Genomic DNA, 15,644 nt, shown 5'->3' with positions numbered 1-15,644 from the left:
ATGCTCATAGTCATCTATTAGATGGAACACAGGGCCACCAAAGGAGGAGCTAGAGAAAGTACCCAAGGAGCTGAAGGGGTCTGCAACCCTACAGGAGGAACAGCAATATGAACTAACCAGTACCCCCAGAGCTCATGTCTCTAGCTGCATATGTGGCCTAGTCGGCCATCGTTGGGAAGAGAGGCTCTTAGTCTTGCAAAGATTATATTCCCCAGTACAGGGGAATGTCAGGGCCAGGAAGCAGGGCGGGTGGAGGGTATAGGGGACTTTCAGGGTAACATTTGAAATGTAAATCAAGAAAATATCTAATAAAAAAATTGTTTAAAAAAATTATGCTGAACTATGAACACACACCATACATGTCTGAATCTAAACTGTAATATATTAAAGTCTTATCCTATAAAAGGATTTGGATGGACTGGTATATTCAAAAGCCTTTTCAAAAATTTTAGTTATTTCATAAAGATCTATATCTCAAACTGAACATTTCAAAAAGGAAAATAAGAACATTGTATAGCAACTATTACTGATTTCAACTGTTATGATCATGACATCAGATAAACAAATACAAAAAATAAAATTCTATAAATAAGTGGAAACCTAATGCAGTGGGGGTAACTAACCCTAGGGAGGTCCTCTAGGCTTGGAGGATACAGAGTCTGAACTGGTCATCTTCTGTATATCAGGCAAGGCTTCTGGTAATGGAACTGAGTTACATTCAGTTGTCTATTAGCCAAAGACATCCCATGAAGATCCCAAAACAACTCAGGCAGATGCTAGGACAGAAGGTCACTTTCTGAAAACTGACAGCAGGAGCCTCACTGATGAGGACAACATTTGTGCACTTTAGTGAGTGTAGAGAGGCAGAGCTGTTACACTGAGCCTACATTCTCGACTCTTTGGCACAAGAAGATACTCTACATGTCATAGAAAGAGAAACCTAGACACCAACCAACCACAAAACCCTGTACCTATAATCTGTTCTGCTGCAAGATGTGCTGGGGCACTGGTAGCACAGAACTTGTGGGGAGTGGCCAACGAATGTTTGGTTAGACTTTAGGTTCATGCCATGAAAGAGCCCATGCCCTACACTGCATGGCTGGCCAGGACCTGGACAATGTATAGCTCATAGACCTAGGGTAGAACCCAATACAACTGGAGAAAAATTCAATGAAATAATTACTAATAGTCAATCTGCTATCCTCATAGCTTGGTGCCCTGTCCAGTAATCATCAGAGAGGGTTCCTCCAATAGCCAATAGGAGCCAAGTACAGAGACCCAAAACCAAGCATTATGCAGACAGAGAATCTAAATTGTATGGCTCCATTGGGTACCCTTGGTGATCAGGGAAACATTCCTTGGAAGGGAGGGAGGAAAGAGTATAGGATTCAGTGGGAATGACAGACACCAAAAGAAAATGGCCTACCAAGTCAACTAAGCAGGTCTCATATGGGTTCACATAGACTAAAGTGGCAAAAATGGGGCCGGCATGGGTCTGTGCCAGGTCCTCCAAGTGTATCTTATGGCTATTAGCTTGGTGTTTTTTATGGGACTCCTGAGTGTGGGAACAGGTGTTTCTCTGACTCATTTGCCTGCCTCCTCTCTCAGAGCTCTCTTTCTCCTTTTGGGTTTCCTTGTCCAGCCTCTATAGGAAGGCTTTTACCTTTTCTTATTCTATCTTGTTTTACCCTGTCTGGCTGTTTTTTCTTGGAGGCCTACTCTTCTTTGAAGACAAAATGGAGGGGGAGTGGATGTTGGGTAGACTAGGGGGAGCTGGGAGAAGTAAAAGGAGGGGAAACGTGGTCAGGACGTGTTGTATGAAAAAAAATCTATTTTCAATAAAGACAAAGAAAAAACTTCAACTTAAAAATAAAGAAATAAAATTAACAAACTAGCCATAATGTTGACTCATGCCTAGAATTTCAGCACTCAACAGGCTGAGACAGAAAATTACAAGTTCAAAGCAAGCCTGGATCCTTTAAATGACACTGGTTCACATAAATTAAAAGTCTACAGATAAAAATATAATCAGCTGTGGTTAAAACAAAAGGTAAAAATGGCTATTCTTTTTTCAAAATAAAGTCATCAGTTACTGCGCATGATCCATTGAAACTGATCATCTACTACTGGTCTGGAGATGTACATTTTTATTTTCATGTATTTGGCTTACATTAAGCTCCAATTGTATTTTGACATCACACACACTTGTAGTAACAGATAGCAACCGAAACTGTTTGACATTTAAAAAATAATTGTAGTGTCTTCATTTGGTTAGAGTCACTAGTTCTCTTCCAAAAGAGTCCCAAAAAGTATGGTGAGGGAACTTTCCAGATATTGTCTAAGTTTATTAGGTAACTGGGAATTAAATCATTGACATGTGTATTTTATGGTACTAGTTAACAGAAATCATTCCCTTCTATAAACATATCAGAAAGTCATAAACTATTTCATTCCATTTCTAAAAGCAAAAAAAAAAAAAAAAAAGTAAAACATAATTAGGATCACATAAATAAGGACTAGCGCTAACAACAAAATGATGAACTCTACAAACAGCTATTCTATGTCCACATATATAAAACACAGTGGTACAGTGAAACGAAAATCTATTTTAAAAAAAAGAATAACACATGGAAGCTACATTATTTTGGTAATATATATGTTGATGATAAATATCTTAAATCTTTATCATATGTCATTTGACATTACCTGATAATTATCACTGACAAACACATTCAGGGGTGACAAGACGAGTTGCAACATGGTCTCTCTGAATCCCTTTTTCATTTCAAAACATAGTCTCTCCAAAAATGCTGTTGGGCACTCAGGACCATCGGTGGTTCCGTGCTAGAGTTAAACAAAACACCACCATCAAAACACAAAGTTCAGACATCACAATTATCATGATTAAGAGATTTTGATTCTTCAAAGAGAATAATAGTGAAAATGAACCAAAAAAATTATTCTGTCCCCTTTTGAACAACATAAGAACTAGAGGTGACCTCTGCTATGCACTGGTGGCATACATGACCTGGAGTCAGACTGCAACATAGTGCTCCAGAGTCTCCTCTCCTTGTATGGGTCTGAAGTGCCTGGCTCCCCGTGTCAGGTCAGATCAGCCTCAACAGGCTCAAGGACAGGCTTCAAACTGAAGCAAAACCAAAATAAATCCTAAATCCAAACCTATTACACAATTCAACCTTTAAGGTCAAACCTGAACCTCTTTCGTTCTTTCCTTTCCTTTTTTCCAGAATGCTCCAAACTGGTTCGTGGTCTCACAATAAAAGTTAAAAAATGTAAGGTGAGGATGTGGAGCAAGGGGAACACTCCTCCATTGCTGGTGGAAGGTCAAACTTATACAAGTACTGTGGAAATCAATTTGGTGGTTTCTCAGAAAACTGGGAATAGTTCTACCTCAAGACCCATCTATACCACCCCTGGGCATATATACAAAAGGTGCTCTACCATCCCACAAGGACAGTTGTTCAATTTATGTTCATAGAAACTTTATTCATAATAGCCAGAAACTAGAAATAATCTAGATGTCCCTCAACTGAAGAATAGATAAAGAAAATGTGGTACATCTATACAATCAAATGCTATTCAGCTATTAAAAACAAGAACATCATGAAATCTGCAGGCAAATAGAACAAGAAAATATCAACTTGAGTGAGGTAACCCAGTCCCAAAAAGACATGCATAGTTTGAATTCACTTATAAGTAGATATTAACCATAAACTACAGAATGTCTATGCTATGCTCCACCGACTGAAGAAGGCTGGACAGGAAAGAGGCAAAAGCAAGGATGTTTGAATCTCACTTCGAAGGGGGAATGGAATGGTCATGGAAGGCAGATGGAGGGAGGGAATTGGGTGGGAGAGATCAGGAAGGGAATTTGGGGTCTTAGGGTAGGGTGTGGGAAGGGGCAGGGAAGATAGCTGGATGACCATGGAATGAATCTGCAACTGATTGAGGGTGAGGACTGGTAGGGGGCATCTCCAAGAAGAAATGGAGACCTGGGATAAGGGAGGCACCTAAAAATCAATGGGGGTATCTTTAGCTGAAACTCACAGCATTGGGGTTATAGAGCCTGGGGAGTCTGGCTCCTGTGACTAGGCAGATACCCAATGGAACAATAGGGACACCAACCCTCCCACAAAACTTACTCTGTCTATAAGAAATGCAGATGGAGCAGAGACTGAGGCAATAACCAACCAATAGGCCCAACTGGAGACCCATCCCATAGACAAATACCACTTATTCTGTTATGCCTGCACACAGGAATATAGCATGGCTGTTCTCTGAGAAGCTCCACCCACCCACTGACTCACACAGATGCAAAACCCAGAGCCAGACAGTGGCTGGAGTTTAGGGACTCTTATGGAAGCACAGGTAGGACTGCGGGCCCCCAAAGACCAACAGAATCAACTAACCTGGACCCTGGGGGCTCTCAGAGACTGGACCACCAACCAAAGAACATACACAGGCTGGACTTAGGCCTCCCCACACATATGTAGCAGATGTATAGCTTGGTCTTCATGTGGGCCCCAAACAACTGGACTGGGGGCTATCCCAAAAGCTGTGGCCTATATGTGGGATATATTCTTCTAGCTGGGCTGTCTTGTCTGGCTCTAGTGCGAGAGGAAGTGCCTAGACTCACAGAGACTTGAAGTGCTAGGGTGGTGGGATACCCAGGGCGTCCCCAACCTGCTCAGAGGAGAAGGAGAGGGGTGGAAGGGGGAAGAATTGTGTGAGGGGGTGATCAGGAGGTAGGCAGTGAGTGGGAGGTAAAGTGAATAAATAAAAAGTAAATTAAAAAAAAGTTAAAGAATATATTAGAATACCTTGAACTAGTAATCAATATTTAACATTCAATATATTTATTTGTGATTTTCTCAGATATAGGTTCTGGTTCATTATTCTAGTTGCAACATTTTTGTGTAAGTTCTAATTTACTCCATGCAGTGCTCTTGTAAATGTATTATCCTTTTATTTTATGAAATTGTAATAAATACTTTATGAAACATCTTTTATTATTATTTCAAAATCTCTTGTTCCATTATGACCATTAAAACTTAATATTTTCATTGCTTAAAAAAAAAAGTTAAAGAAAATGTAAAGTTCCAAGATACACACCTTCCTGTGCTAGACAAATATCATAATATATATGTATCACACTTACCACAGGAAGGCGCCCATGAACCTTGTACAAATTAACAAGTACAGTGATATCCCAGGGCCGCAAGGCAAGTGGATGGATTGACTTGGCTGAACTTTCATTTTCCCTTTTGTCATTGTCCATTCCAACAGCGGTCCACCCAGAACTGGAGGATGTTGACAGTGACAGGACAGGGCTTGAAATTACCTCTTCAAAGTCCATGTACATGTCATCTTCTCCAAAGTAGTTTTCCTGTAAAATTTAAAACAAGCTATCATTAATAAGAGATGAGTCTCTGAACCCTACGTTATACAATATGCATCTCGCTAAACTGCGGTATTTAGCTAAAAGTATCAGGTCTACTTAAGCCATATGAAAAAGTACATTTCTCTTTGTAAATAAATATTCTATATTAAAATATGCAATATAGTAAAGCTCCTAGACAATTTACAAATATTTAGGTCCTCAAAGATACCTCTGAAGGTCTGAAGGGCTCAATGGTTTTCAGTCTTTGCTTCTCAAAATTATAAGATAATCCCAGGGAAGTTTTCAGAGCAAAGCAGATCCATTCACCGAGAACTAACTTGGCTAAGTCCAATTAGATAAATATGTAATTATATATTCCAGTTAGAATATTTATCAGAAATATTCAAAAGCTCTTAGAATACAACTTATATTATTAATAAAATAAAGCATAATTAAACAATGATCAAATTTCTTTCACATAGTTCATTGACTTTTATTTTATATCCAAGTATTTAAAGTATTATTATTCTGATTTCCTTATATTTGTAAATAAAATTTATTGTCTTAAACAAATTTAGTTTTGATTGAAGTTCTCTTTTCCCATTGACTATAAACTTTCATTTTACCTACTTGATCTGTGAGTATGAAAGAAAATCTGTTAAGTATCACCATTGTTAGTTATATTGTTAAGTATGAGAACCAAGTTGGTATTTTGGCTTATTTTGTACTGCTGGTTACTGACAAATTTATTTTATGATTAGGCTATATTGTAAAGGTCAGGCCATAGAACATTCTCCTAGGAAAGGATATTCTTTTGGCTTATATAATTAATAGAAAGACTAATGAAAATCCTACTACTATTGACTAAACCAGTAACTTTCCCTCTCTTCTCTAGTCCTGTCCACCTATAAATAGCCCAGATACAATCTAAAACCTTGATCAATGTCCTTGTAAAACAGGATAAAAAGCATGAATAAAAAATAAACACCGTTCTATCTTAATTCCAACATTAAATTTCATGGGTATGCATGTGTTCTAGATATGTATAGTATATGAATATTTGGTGCAGGCACATGCAGAGGCCAGGGGAAGATACTGAGTGTCTTCCATTGCTGCTATCCTTACTCTTTGAGAACAGTCTTACTGATCTGCAGGATCACCATTCAACTAGGCTGCTTGGCCAGTGTGTTTCCAGAACCCACACACAATCGCACATGACTTCTTATGTGCCGGGTGCTCAGGACTCCATTCAGGTGCTTATGCTTGCACTGACTGGATCATTTCCCCAGGCTCTATAACATTACATTTATAAAGACAGATGTGTTTACTGTTCAAACTTAAAAAATTCAAACCATTAGTTTTCTGTTCTCAAAACACACACCATCCCAGTCTTGGAGTCAAGCTCAGCAGGTATATGGCAGCAGGTATGGAGTCCAGACAAGTATGAAGTAGATAAAAGTCCTTCAGGTCCTTTTATCTATAAACGATTTTCTAGCCCAAACAGCTGAGCCTTACTTTCCTACAAACCAACCAACCAGCCAACCATCCATCCTACTCAGTGATGCCACCGATGAACCCTAAGAAGCAGCATGGCACAGTAGTTAGTTCTAAGGGTTCAGCAGTAGCATGCATGCCTTAGTGGTAACCAATAGCTACTGACCTGGACTTCAAACCTGCCCAACAAGAAGAAATTATGCCTAGTACTGGAAACCTAGCTAATTATTCAGTGCTGTAAAGTCATGGATATTAGAAGGTAATCTATAACCACTACTAAACTAGCATAATCCCTAACAATCTAAACATTCCCCCTTATTCCCACATAGAAGTGCAGGCTTCAACTTTCGTCAAGGAAACTGGGCTCTGCAACAGATGGTAACCACTACAGAAAACTACAAGTGACCAAAATGAAGAGATGTGGAGCCTAGTCCCAATAAACACATCTGCAAAATGTTCCCATACTTAATGGCTAAGGGAATATTGCAGAAGGGGGACAGAAATACTGTAAGAACCAGAAGATGAGGAAGTTTGTTGTGAGACTATATCCACACTCAATGTTTTACCAACACGACTCCCTGAACATGAGCTAAACAGGGATGATACCAACTGACCTGCAAAAATAGACAGGAAAAGCCCACGAGGCTGCAAAACTCCACATACAACTGGAAGTACTGAGAAATGCTGAGAGCAGTTGTCTTTTCCAGAGAAGAGTACACCAACTGGTTATATTTAGGAATGTATATGTGTATGCATAGGAGTGTGTGTGTGCGTGTGTGTATACATACAATAACAATAAAATGAGGCCATGAATTTTAAAGAGCAAGGAGGGGTTCTGGGAAGGTTTAGAGGGATGAAAGGAAAGAGACAGATACTAATTTCAAAAAAGAGAGAAAGAGGAAGTCGGCAAATTTTGGTTCAGACAGTAATCTAAGTACTCCGGAGACGGTGGCAGGAGGATTGCTATGAGTACAAGGCCAGCTTAAGCTACAAAACTAGTTTCAAGCCAGCCTGGAGTACAAAAGACCTTTTCTCACAAGAACAAACAAACAAACAAACAAAACAAACAAAAGTCCCTCTCCTGCCAAAACAAAGAACAAGAACAAAATCAACAGTAGGAGTGATTTCTACCCAAGACCATTAAAACTATTTGAAATAAAGAACATATGTATTACATAAAACTTTCATCCAAGTGACTAATTGCTACCACTAAAATGACATGACTATAAAGAACAAGATTGTCTTCCTCACTAATGAAAAATGAAAGAGTAAACAGAGCTAAGTATGTTAATAGTGCTATTATACAACCATATGTCTTAACAAAATAACTTGAAGCTTCTGTTTATTTATTTATTTTTTAATGACACAGTACTTATAGAAGTGGGGTTTCAATGACTGAAATTACTTTGGGTTCATATAGTTGTGTCAGCCAACTCTATATCTCCTACTCTATAAAGCAGCTTCAGAGACTATAAAGCATGCACACCCTGTGTTCTTCTTAGAGTTCCTTACCATGGTGATAAAGCTAGGACCAGTGTTTTTTGTGGATTTGACATCCCTTTTTCAAAAACAACCAAGTATAGAGAGATTTGTTTTGTATATTATTTATAAATTAAATGAATCTTTATACTTTTCATCTATATATGTAAACTTGGCATGTTCAGTACATAAATTATACCGAGACAGATAACGCCTCCCCTGAAAAGTTTTAAAGTTCTCTCATGGACAAGACAGCGACAGAACAGAAGGTAAGGACACTTGAGACAGGACAGCACCCTCTTACCAGCATGGTACTCTGTTTTGTAGTTCACAAGTCAGAAATTTAATGAATTACAAAAAGAAGCACTGAATTCACTCACTAAACTAGACAAACTTTTGCCTAATTTTTTTACATATTTGATATCAAGTCATATATTTTATAACTTGCTTTAAATATTTCAAAGAAGCTCTAAGTTATTAGATCATTCAGATTTTAAAATTTTTTTCAGTGGAAGACAAACTTTTGGTACCACAAAAAAAGAATTCCATCAAAACATCATATAGCAACAGGGCAAATTTTTGGAGTAGAAAGAAGAATCAGTCATCCTGGAGACTGGCTGAAACTTCTCACCAGAAGAGAGTCAAGAATGATAGCACAATTAACATGTGCTACAAAGATTACCTACATAGAAATATTCCCTGACCTAAAAATATTTCAAATAAAAATGTTTAAAAAGCAACACAATATATTTGAGGCAAAAATCTATACTGACTTACTCATTTCCCACATGTAAACCAATAATTTTATAGGCATTTCACTGATAGGACTGTAAATACCCGTCATAGTCTTGTTGTTTTTAATCTTAACTCTGCCTAGTCTGTGGCACCTGTGGTTTTATCTCATCAGCTACAATCAGATCTAAGCATCTCAGAAGCTACCTCATGGTCTCACTGATTCCTTAGCAGCTCATTGAGCTGTAATTTTGGAAGACTCCTGTGATGGTTAACCTCATTTCAACCTGATGAAATTTATAAATACCATAAACATATATACTTTTGGGTTCTTTCTAGGAAAGTTTAACTGGGTGGAAAAGAACTACCCTGGGTGTGGGTGACGCCACCCTATGAACATCCAAGAGCTCTAGCATTCCTCTCGTTCTGCTTTCTGACTAGATGATGTGTCAGGACACTGTGCAGCTACTTCTTTGGGCATGCACTCACGAAACAGAGTGGCTGTGGTGACCTACAAGAGATCTACAGCCACAGTAACCAAATAAGCAGGGTACAACTCATAGCCTGTGGTGATGGTGATGAAGGGTGGAGGGTGTTACGAGACCCTCGCCTAAGATCCTGCTCCAGCTGCATGTGGTTCTGGAGGGTGCTACAGAAGGCAGGGCAGTGCGGTAGTGAGACTTTAGTGATGCAGCTTTTCATTATGGAAACTGCTTGAGGGGAGACTTCATAGTTGTGAAGCTACCTTAAAGGTTCCTCATGCTTCTATTGAGTAACCCCAGTAAGCCCACTGGCTCACCAAGCCAGAGTTTTATGCAATCTTTTCTTCGGTCTGATGGTGCCCTCTATAGCTGGAGTCATTATGTCTTCCTAGAAAAAGTAATATAAGAAATTCCTACTCAACTATGCTTTCAATAATTAAATCCCGGCAGTGGTAAAACTGAAAGGGGATAGCACTATAAAATCATAACCACAAAAAACATCTTTGTCACAAGTAATCTACTCCTGTTGAAAAGAATCCCTGTTTAGTCAGATACAGTTTACATCTAACAGAAAAATAAAAGCAAGGTTGCAAACTCCTAAGAAAACAGTTTCATGGAGTTCATAGAACTGATGTCACAAAGCTGCTCTAACCATAAGCAAGACTGTTTGCTATGCAAGAGGATCTGATGGATTATAGCATTTATTAGAAATAATTAATAAATTAGTAAGACTTGATGATGACTTACAGGAGGCATTTTAAAAATATAATTTGAATATAAAAGGAGTAAAAATATCTCTAGGACAGTCAGTTCTCAAATATTTTTCCAGAAACAGCCCCTGGAATATAAGTGACTGCCCATACTTCAGGCACTAACCTGGAAGTGCTAGCCTACTATGCAGCTAATCAACATCAGTGGGAAAGTTAGGCCAAAAGGAAGCAGACCTGTATTCATGCCTCATTCCAAAATATGGTCCACACCCACTTAAAACTTAATTTGATGAAAATAATTTGGATTACTCTGAGATAAATCAGTTTTTATTTGTAAGGTATAGCTTATAAGAACCCAGATATAGCTGTCTCTTGTGAGACTATGCTGGGGCCTAGCAAACACAGAAGTGGATGATCACAGTCAGCTATTGGATGGGTCACACGGCCCCCAATGGAGGAGCTAGAGAAATTACCCAAGGAACTAAAGGGAACTGCAACCCTATAGGTGGAACAACAATATGAACTAACCAGTACCCGAGAGCTCTTGTCTTTAGCTGCATATGTATCAAAAGATGGCCTAGTCGGCCATTACTGCAAAGAGAGGCCCATTGGACTTGCAAACTTTATATGCCCCAGTACAGGGGAACCCCAGGGCCAAAAAGGGGGAGTGGGTGGGTAGGGGATTGGGGGGGTGGGTATGGGGGACTTTTGGGATAGCATTGAAAATGTAAATGAGGAAAATACCTAATAAAAAAAATAAATTAAAAAAAAAAAGAAATCTTTGCTAATTATACTCAAATATTAAGTGTTACTTCTGTTATATAAATTATAACAATTAAAATTTACCCATAGATCTGTCTTCTTCGATTTCTTCCTTTAGCATCTATTCCTCTAGCAACTATTACTAACTGGATGTCTGCATGTAGAAGAATGCAAAGATCCATGTCAATCACCCTGCACAAAACTCAACTCCAAGTAAATTAAGGATCTCAACATAAGGCCATATACCCTGAATCTAATAGAAGAGAAAGTGAGGTTAGAATGAACTCACTGGCATAGGAAAAGACTTCCTGAACAAGACAAGGATAGCACAGTCAACGAGACCAACAATGAATAAATGGAACCACGTGAACCTGAAAAGCTTCTGTATGGCAAAGGACACAATCACTCAGACAAAGCACCAGCTTACAGAGTGGGAAAAGGTCCTTACCAATTGAACATCTGATAGAGGCTTAGTATCTAGATTATAAAGAAGTATAAAAGCTGAAAATCAAGAAAACTCAATTTAAAAATGAGGTATAGGACTAAACAGTAAGTTCTCGAATGATGAAACACAAATGGCTGAGAAACACTTTAAACATTTGCAACATTCTTAGCCATCAAGGAAATACAAATTAAATCTATTTGAGATTTCATCTTACCCCAGTCAGAATGACCAAAATGAATAAAGCAAATGACAGCTTATGCTGGGAAAGATATGGAATGAGGGAAACACCCATCCATTGTTGGTGGAGTGCAAACTTGTAGACCCACTATGGAAATCAATACGGTGGTTATTCAAGGAGCTGGGAATATATCTACCTCAAGATCAGGCTATACAACTCTTGGGCATATACCCAAAGAGCTCAAGATCCTACTACACAGATACTTGTTCATTCATGGCATGGCTGCTCTATTAATAATAACCAGAAATTGGAACAGCCTAGATATCCATAAAGTGTTATACGAATAATTAAAATGTGATGAATTTATACGACAGAATCAGCTGTGTTTCTTCTATTTGTGGTTTTTCTTTTGTTACTACTTTTGTTTATTTGTTGTTGTTTTTTTTTCTTTTGAAAGAGATAGAGGGAGGAAACATGTAAAGTTGGGTTTGTAAGGAAGAAGGGAGGATCTAGGGAAGGAAAGGAGTTAGGGAGAGAAAAACACACAAAAAAATATTTTCTTAAAAAAATCTGATCATTGGGTGGATGGCGGTAGGATAGAATCCAATTGTATACATAAAATAGCTAAACAAGTATTTAAATCATCCAACTAGATAGTCCTTATGGCCCTAATTTTCTATTATCACTACTTAGCATATGTTTAAAAATTTAAGTTTTTCCTACAATAATACCTTGATACATAAGAAGGCATTTAGCAGAGGTCCATAGAGAGTTATTTGAGAGTCTGGGGAGAGTTCCATCTCTACATGAAGTTTGTCAGGTGGAAGCTCTGAGGGATCAACAGGAGGGCGTGGTGACATAGATGGAGAAGAAACAACTCTCTCTGATGTCTTCTGGGCTGGCCTTAATACAGATAGCATTGTTTCTTCCATTTCTGACACTGGAATAAATAGATAGAGGTGAAAAGATTAGTGTGCCAGGAAAAAATAAACTGTTTAGAAGGTCTTCAAAGAAGTTATATACAATTTCACTGCATTTATATAAAATCAAATAATCATAATACAGTATCTGCAATATTTAACAACAACAACAAAAAAAAAACCTGAAAGACCAATAATGAAGAAAGCAAAGACCAACAATAAAGAAAGCATAAATTACAATTTGGGAAAAGACTCAATGGAAAGCTCCCACTACATATAACATTCTAAGTCCCTGAAATAGAAATTCAGGTCACAGCAGGCACCAACTCTATTTAGGCATTAAATTAAATTTGTCTTCATATAAATAGTCATTTACATATGTGTGACATTATTAAATACCATAAGTATGAATAACTATAAAAACTGTCCTTAGAAACATAACAAATTAGAAAATACAAAGATAAAAATCACTGAACTCCTGAATTCTTTCTCTACACTCAGGAAGGCAACACATTATCTTTGATAATCTAAAAACTGCATGACAGTTGTGAAGGTGTATTAAAAACTAACATTTCACTCAATTAATCATCATAAATATACTATATAACACACTATATTTTATAGTTCATCTTTGCTACTTTTGCTTTGAAAAATATATCTCTGTAACTCTAAAAGTACATAATTAAGGATAATTATTATATTATCCATGTCACAGAGAGCTAATAAGGATCAAATGGCATAATATCAGTAAGAAAACTGCTTGATTCAGCTTTGATACAGAGTAAATGCCCAATTAAAATTACCTATAATTACTCCAAAATACTTAAAGGATACAAATTTGTAGGTATTTGAGAATACACATATGTTAATTAATTTTATCTTTTGTATCTCCAATAAAGAATCATTAAAATAGCAGTTATTTGAAAACACAAATGATATTCAAAACACTTACATGACTGTTTTAGCTGTTCATCTGCTTTTTGTGGATAAATTGGATGCCAGGTATAATCAATGGTGAGCATGACACTTGGGACAGTCCAGCATTCAACCCAACCAGCCCTTCAAAATAAAAACGACAATAAGATCTGTTCAGACACTTAATCTTTACTTCTATAGGAAACTAGTTACAGATAAAGCTTATTTGTTGAAAGGAATTTCTCTACCTATGAGCACAAAATCCTCAGACCACTATGCTATGCCCTTACTTTTCCTGAGTAACGTTGCGCCACTTTGGTTTAACTGTTTTCTGGCCACTCTGACACTCGGCAGGAATACCAGTTTCAGGAACCATCTTATTTGGGTGACAATTCTTTACCAGCATAAATAATGAATATTTACTAGGGTGGCAATCTGGTAGAAATAAATGAAGATCAACATCTTCTCCCTAAAAAATAATTTATAAGAATAATCAATACATAAATGTGTTAGCATACTATATACACTTAAATCAACCTATATAATCTTGAAAAGGAACTGAAAATCAAGCAATAAATTTTAAATACCATATTTACACTGAAAAGCCAGATAAATACCAGGAATAAGATTTAACAATGACTAAAATTAAATTATTCTAGAAAAATATAGACCAGATATTATAGAAAGCAATGCAGAATTTCCCAATAGCAATTCGATGACTATATTTGATGGTTGTTTCAAGATCGTAGTCAATTTAAGAAAATCAAAACTTCTCTAATATAGGATCAGGTAGAATATGCTCTACAATTTCTGAACTTGACCTTAGCTGAATGTCACTTTTTCTTATGGGTCCCCTATTCGTCTCTCATTTTAATGTCTTGTTTCTCAGCAGGAAACACAGTAGAATAGGGTGGTTAAAGAATGCTACACCCTAAGCTACATTGTCAAGGTTCAAAATCCAACTAGGCAACTCACTAACTGCATAAAATTTTACATAAACTGTTCCCCAATTTTTATGCATCCTCTTTCCTATAGGTCAATGTAGCTCAAATTCTCTATCATCTTCCTGCCTCTAGATCCTGAATACTAACATTATAGGATCATGCCCGAATACATCTCAGTTTGCTAACATACAAATGCAGGTAACTACATCAAAAGGCTTTGTTAAAACTAAATGAGTTACTATGCATACATCACTCAGAACAGCATCTGGCTCATTTATAAAAGGGTTAATAGATATTAACTGATCCTATCATTACTGTTGTTTTTACTACTATAATTCAAATAGTATTGTGATTGTGTTTTTACTACTATAATTCAAATAGTATTGTGATTGGTAATGCTTACCCATACATTAATATTAGATATGTCACAAAAATTTTGAACTTAAAAATTCATAATTGCTGCCTTTTAGATAAACTAAAAAAAAAGGACTTATGGCTGTTCTCTGAATTTACGGTTTAACTAGGAATCAAATAGAAGGAAACAGAAAATTTGCTTATAGCACATTTCTGGTAGAAGGGGCTCTACCAACAATTACAAAAAGATAAAAGAGATCACAAATGATTTCTAAGAAAATAGTTTGTATTTTAGGGCAATTTATTGGGGGCTGTTAACAAGAAGGACAGAGGAGATAACTAATGCTAAAGCTCCTGGTCCCTGGCAGATGCTACACGCTCAGGGGAGAGACAGATGGACAGGAGCACACACAAGTACTGGGAGATTAAACTTACTAGTAACCTGTGGGATAAACAACAGGATTAACTGTACGTACTCTTAAGGAGAATCTGGTATTGCACGTAGCTGGAACAAAGTCCGTAAAAGGCAAAGAAAAGTCAATGTTCAGTGTTTCTCCACAGGCTGCCAGATACACTGTAAACAGAGAAAGTAGATCTGCTTTAGTGTCAACAAAATTTAAATGGGAAAACTACAGTAAATATACACATAGATAAGATTAACTGTATGGAAGCATGAAAATCTAAGCCAATTCTCAAGTAGTCTAAGATAATACAGGAAAATCAACTCTAGTTGTTATAAGTGAATGAAGAGAGAAGCATTCTCAAGGAAAGGCACTAATGTGAGCTAACCCTGTAGAAGATCTTCAGTTGGTGTGGCTCTGAAGAAGA

At 37.2% G+C, this 15,644-nt stretch overlaps 1 protein-coding gene across 17 annotated transcripts in view; it reads right to left on the bottom strand.

The window, feature by feature from the left end:
- 4932438A13Rik (RIKEN cDNA 4932438A13 gene) overlaps positions 1–15,644 on the bottom strand; it is a 189,971-nt gene that overhangs the window by 119,192 nt on the left and 55,135 nt on the right. For all 17 annotated transcript variants that reach the window (XR_001783681.2, XM_006535446.4, XM_017319536.2 and 14 more), the window contains exons 17-22: positions 15,293–15,390; positions 13,809–13,987; positions 13,556–13,662; positions 12,415–12,623; positions 5,180–5,407; positions 2,707–2,844 (exon numbers count right to left, since the gene is read on the bottom strand). Coding sequence is in view for 16 of the 17 variants with exons in the window: in XM_006535446.4 (XP_006535509.1) it covers positions 2,707–2,844; positions 5,180–5,407; positions 12,415–12,623; positions 13,556–13,662; positions 13,809–13,987; positions 15,293–15,390 (959 nt within the window). In the remaining variant the exon portion in view is untranslated. The remainder of the gene's footprint in view (positions 1–2,706; positions 2,845–5,179; positions 5,408–12,414; positions 12,624–13,555; positions 13,663–13,808; positions 13,988–15,292; positions 15,391–15,644) is intronic.

The sequence above is a fragment of the Mus musculus genome, chromosome 3 (genome assembly GCF_000001635.26).
Source record: "Mus musculus strain C57BL/6J chromosome 3, GRCm38.p6 C57BL/6J".
NCBI classification, from domain to species: domain Eukaryota; kingdom Metazoa; phylum Chordata; class Mammalia; order Rodentia; family Muridae; genus Mus; species Mus musculus.
The sequence above is the reverse complement of the archived record's forward strand: the minus strand, read 5'-3'. Positions and strand labels throughout refer to the sequence as shown.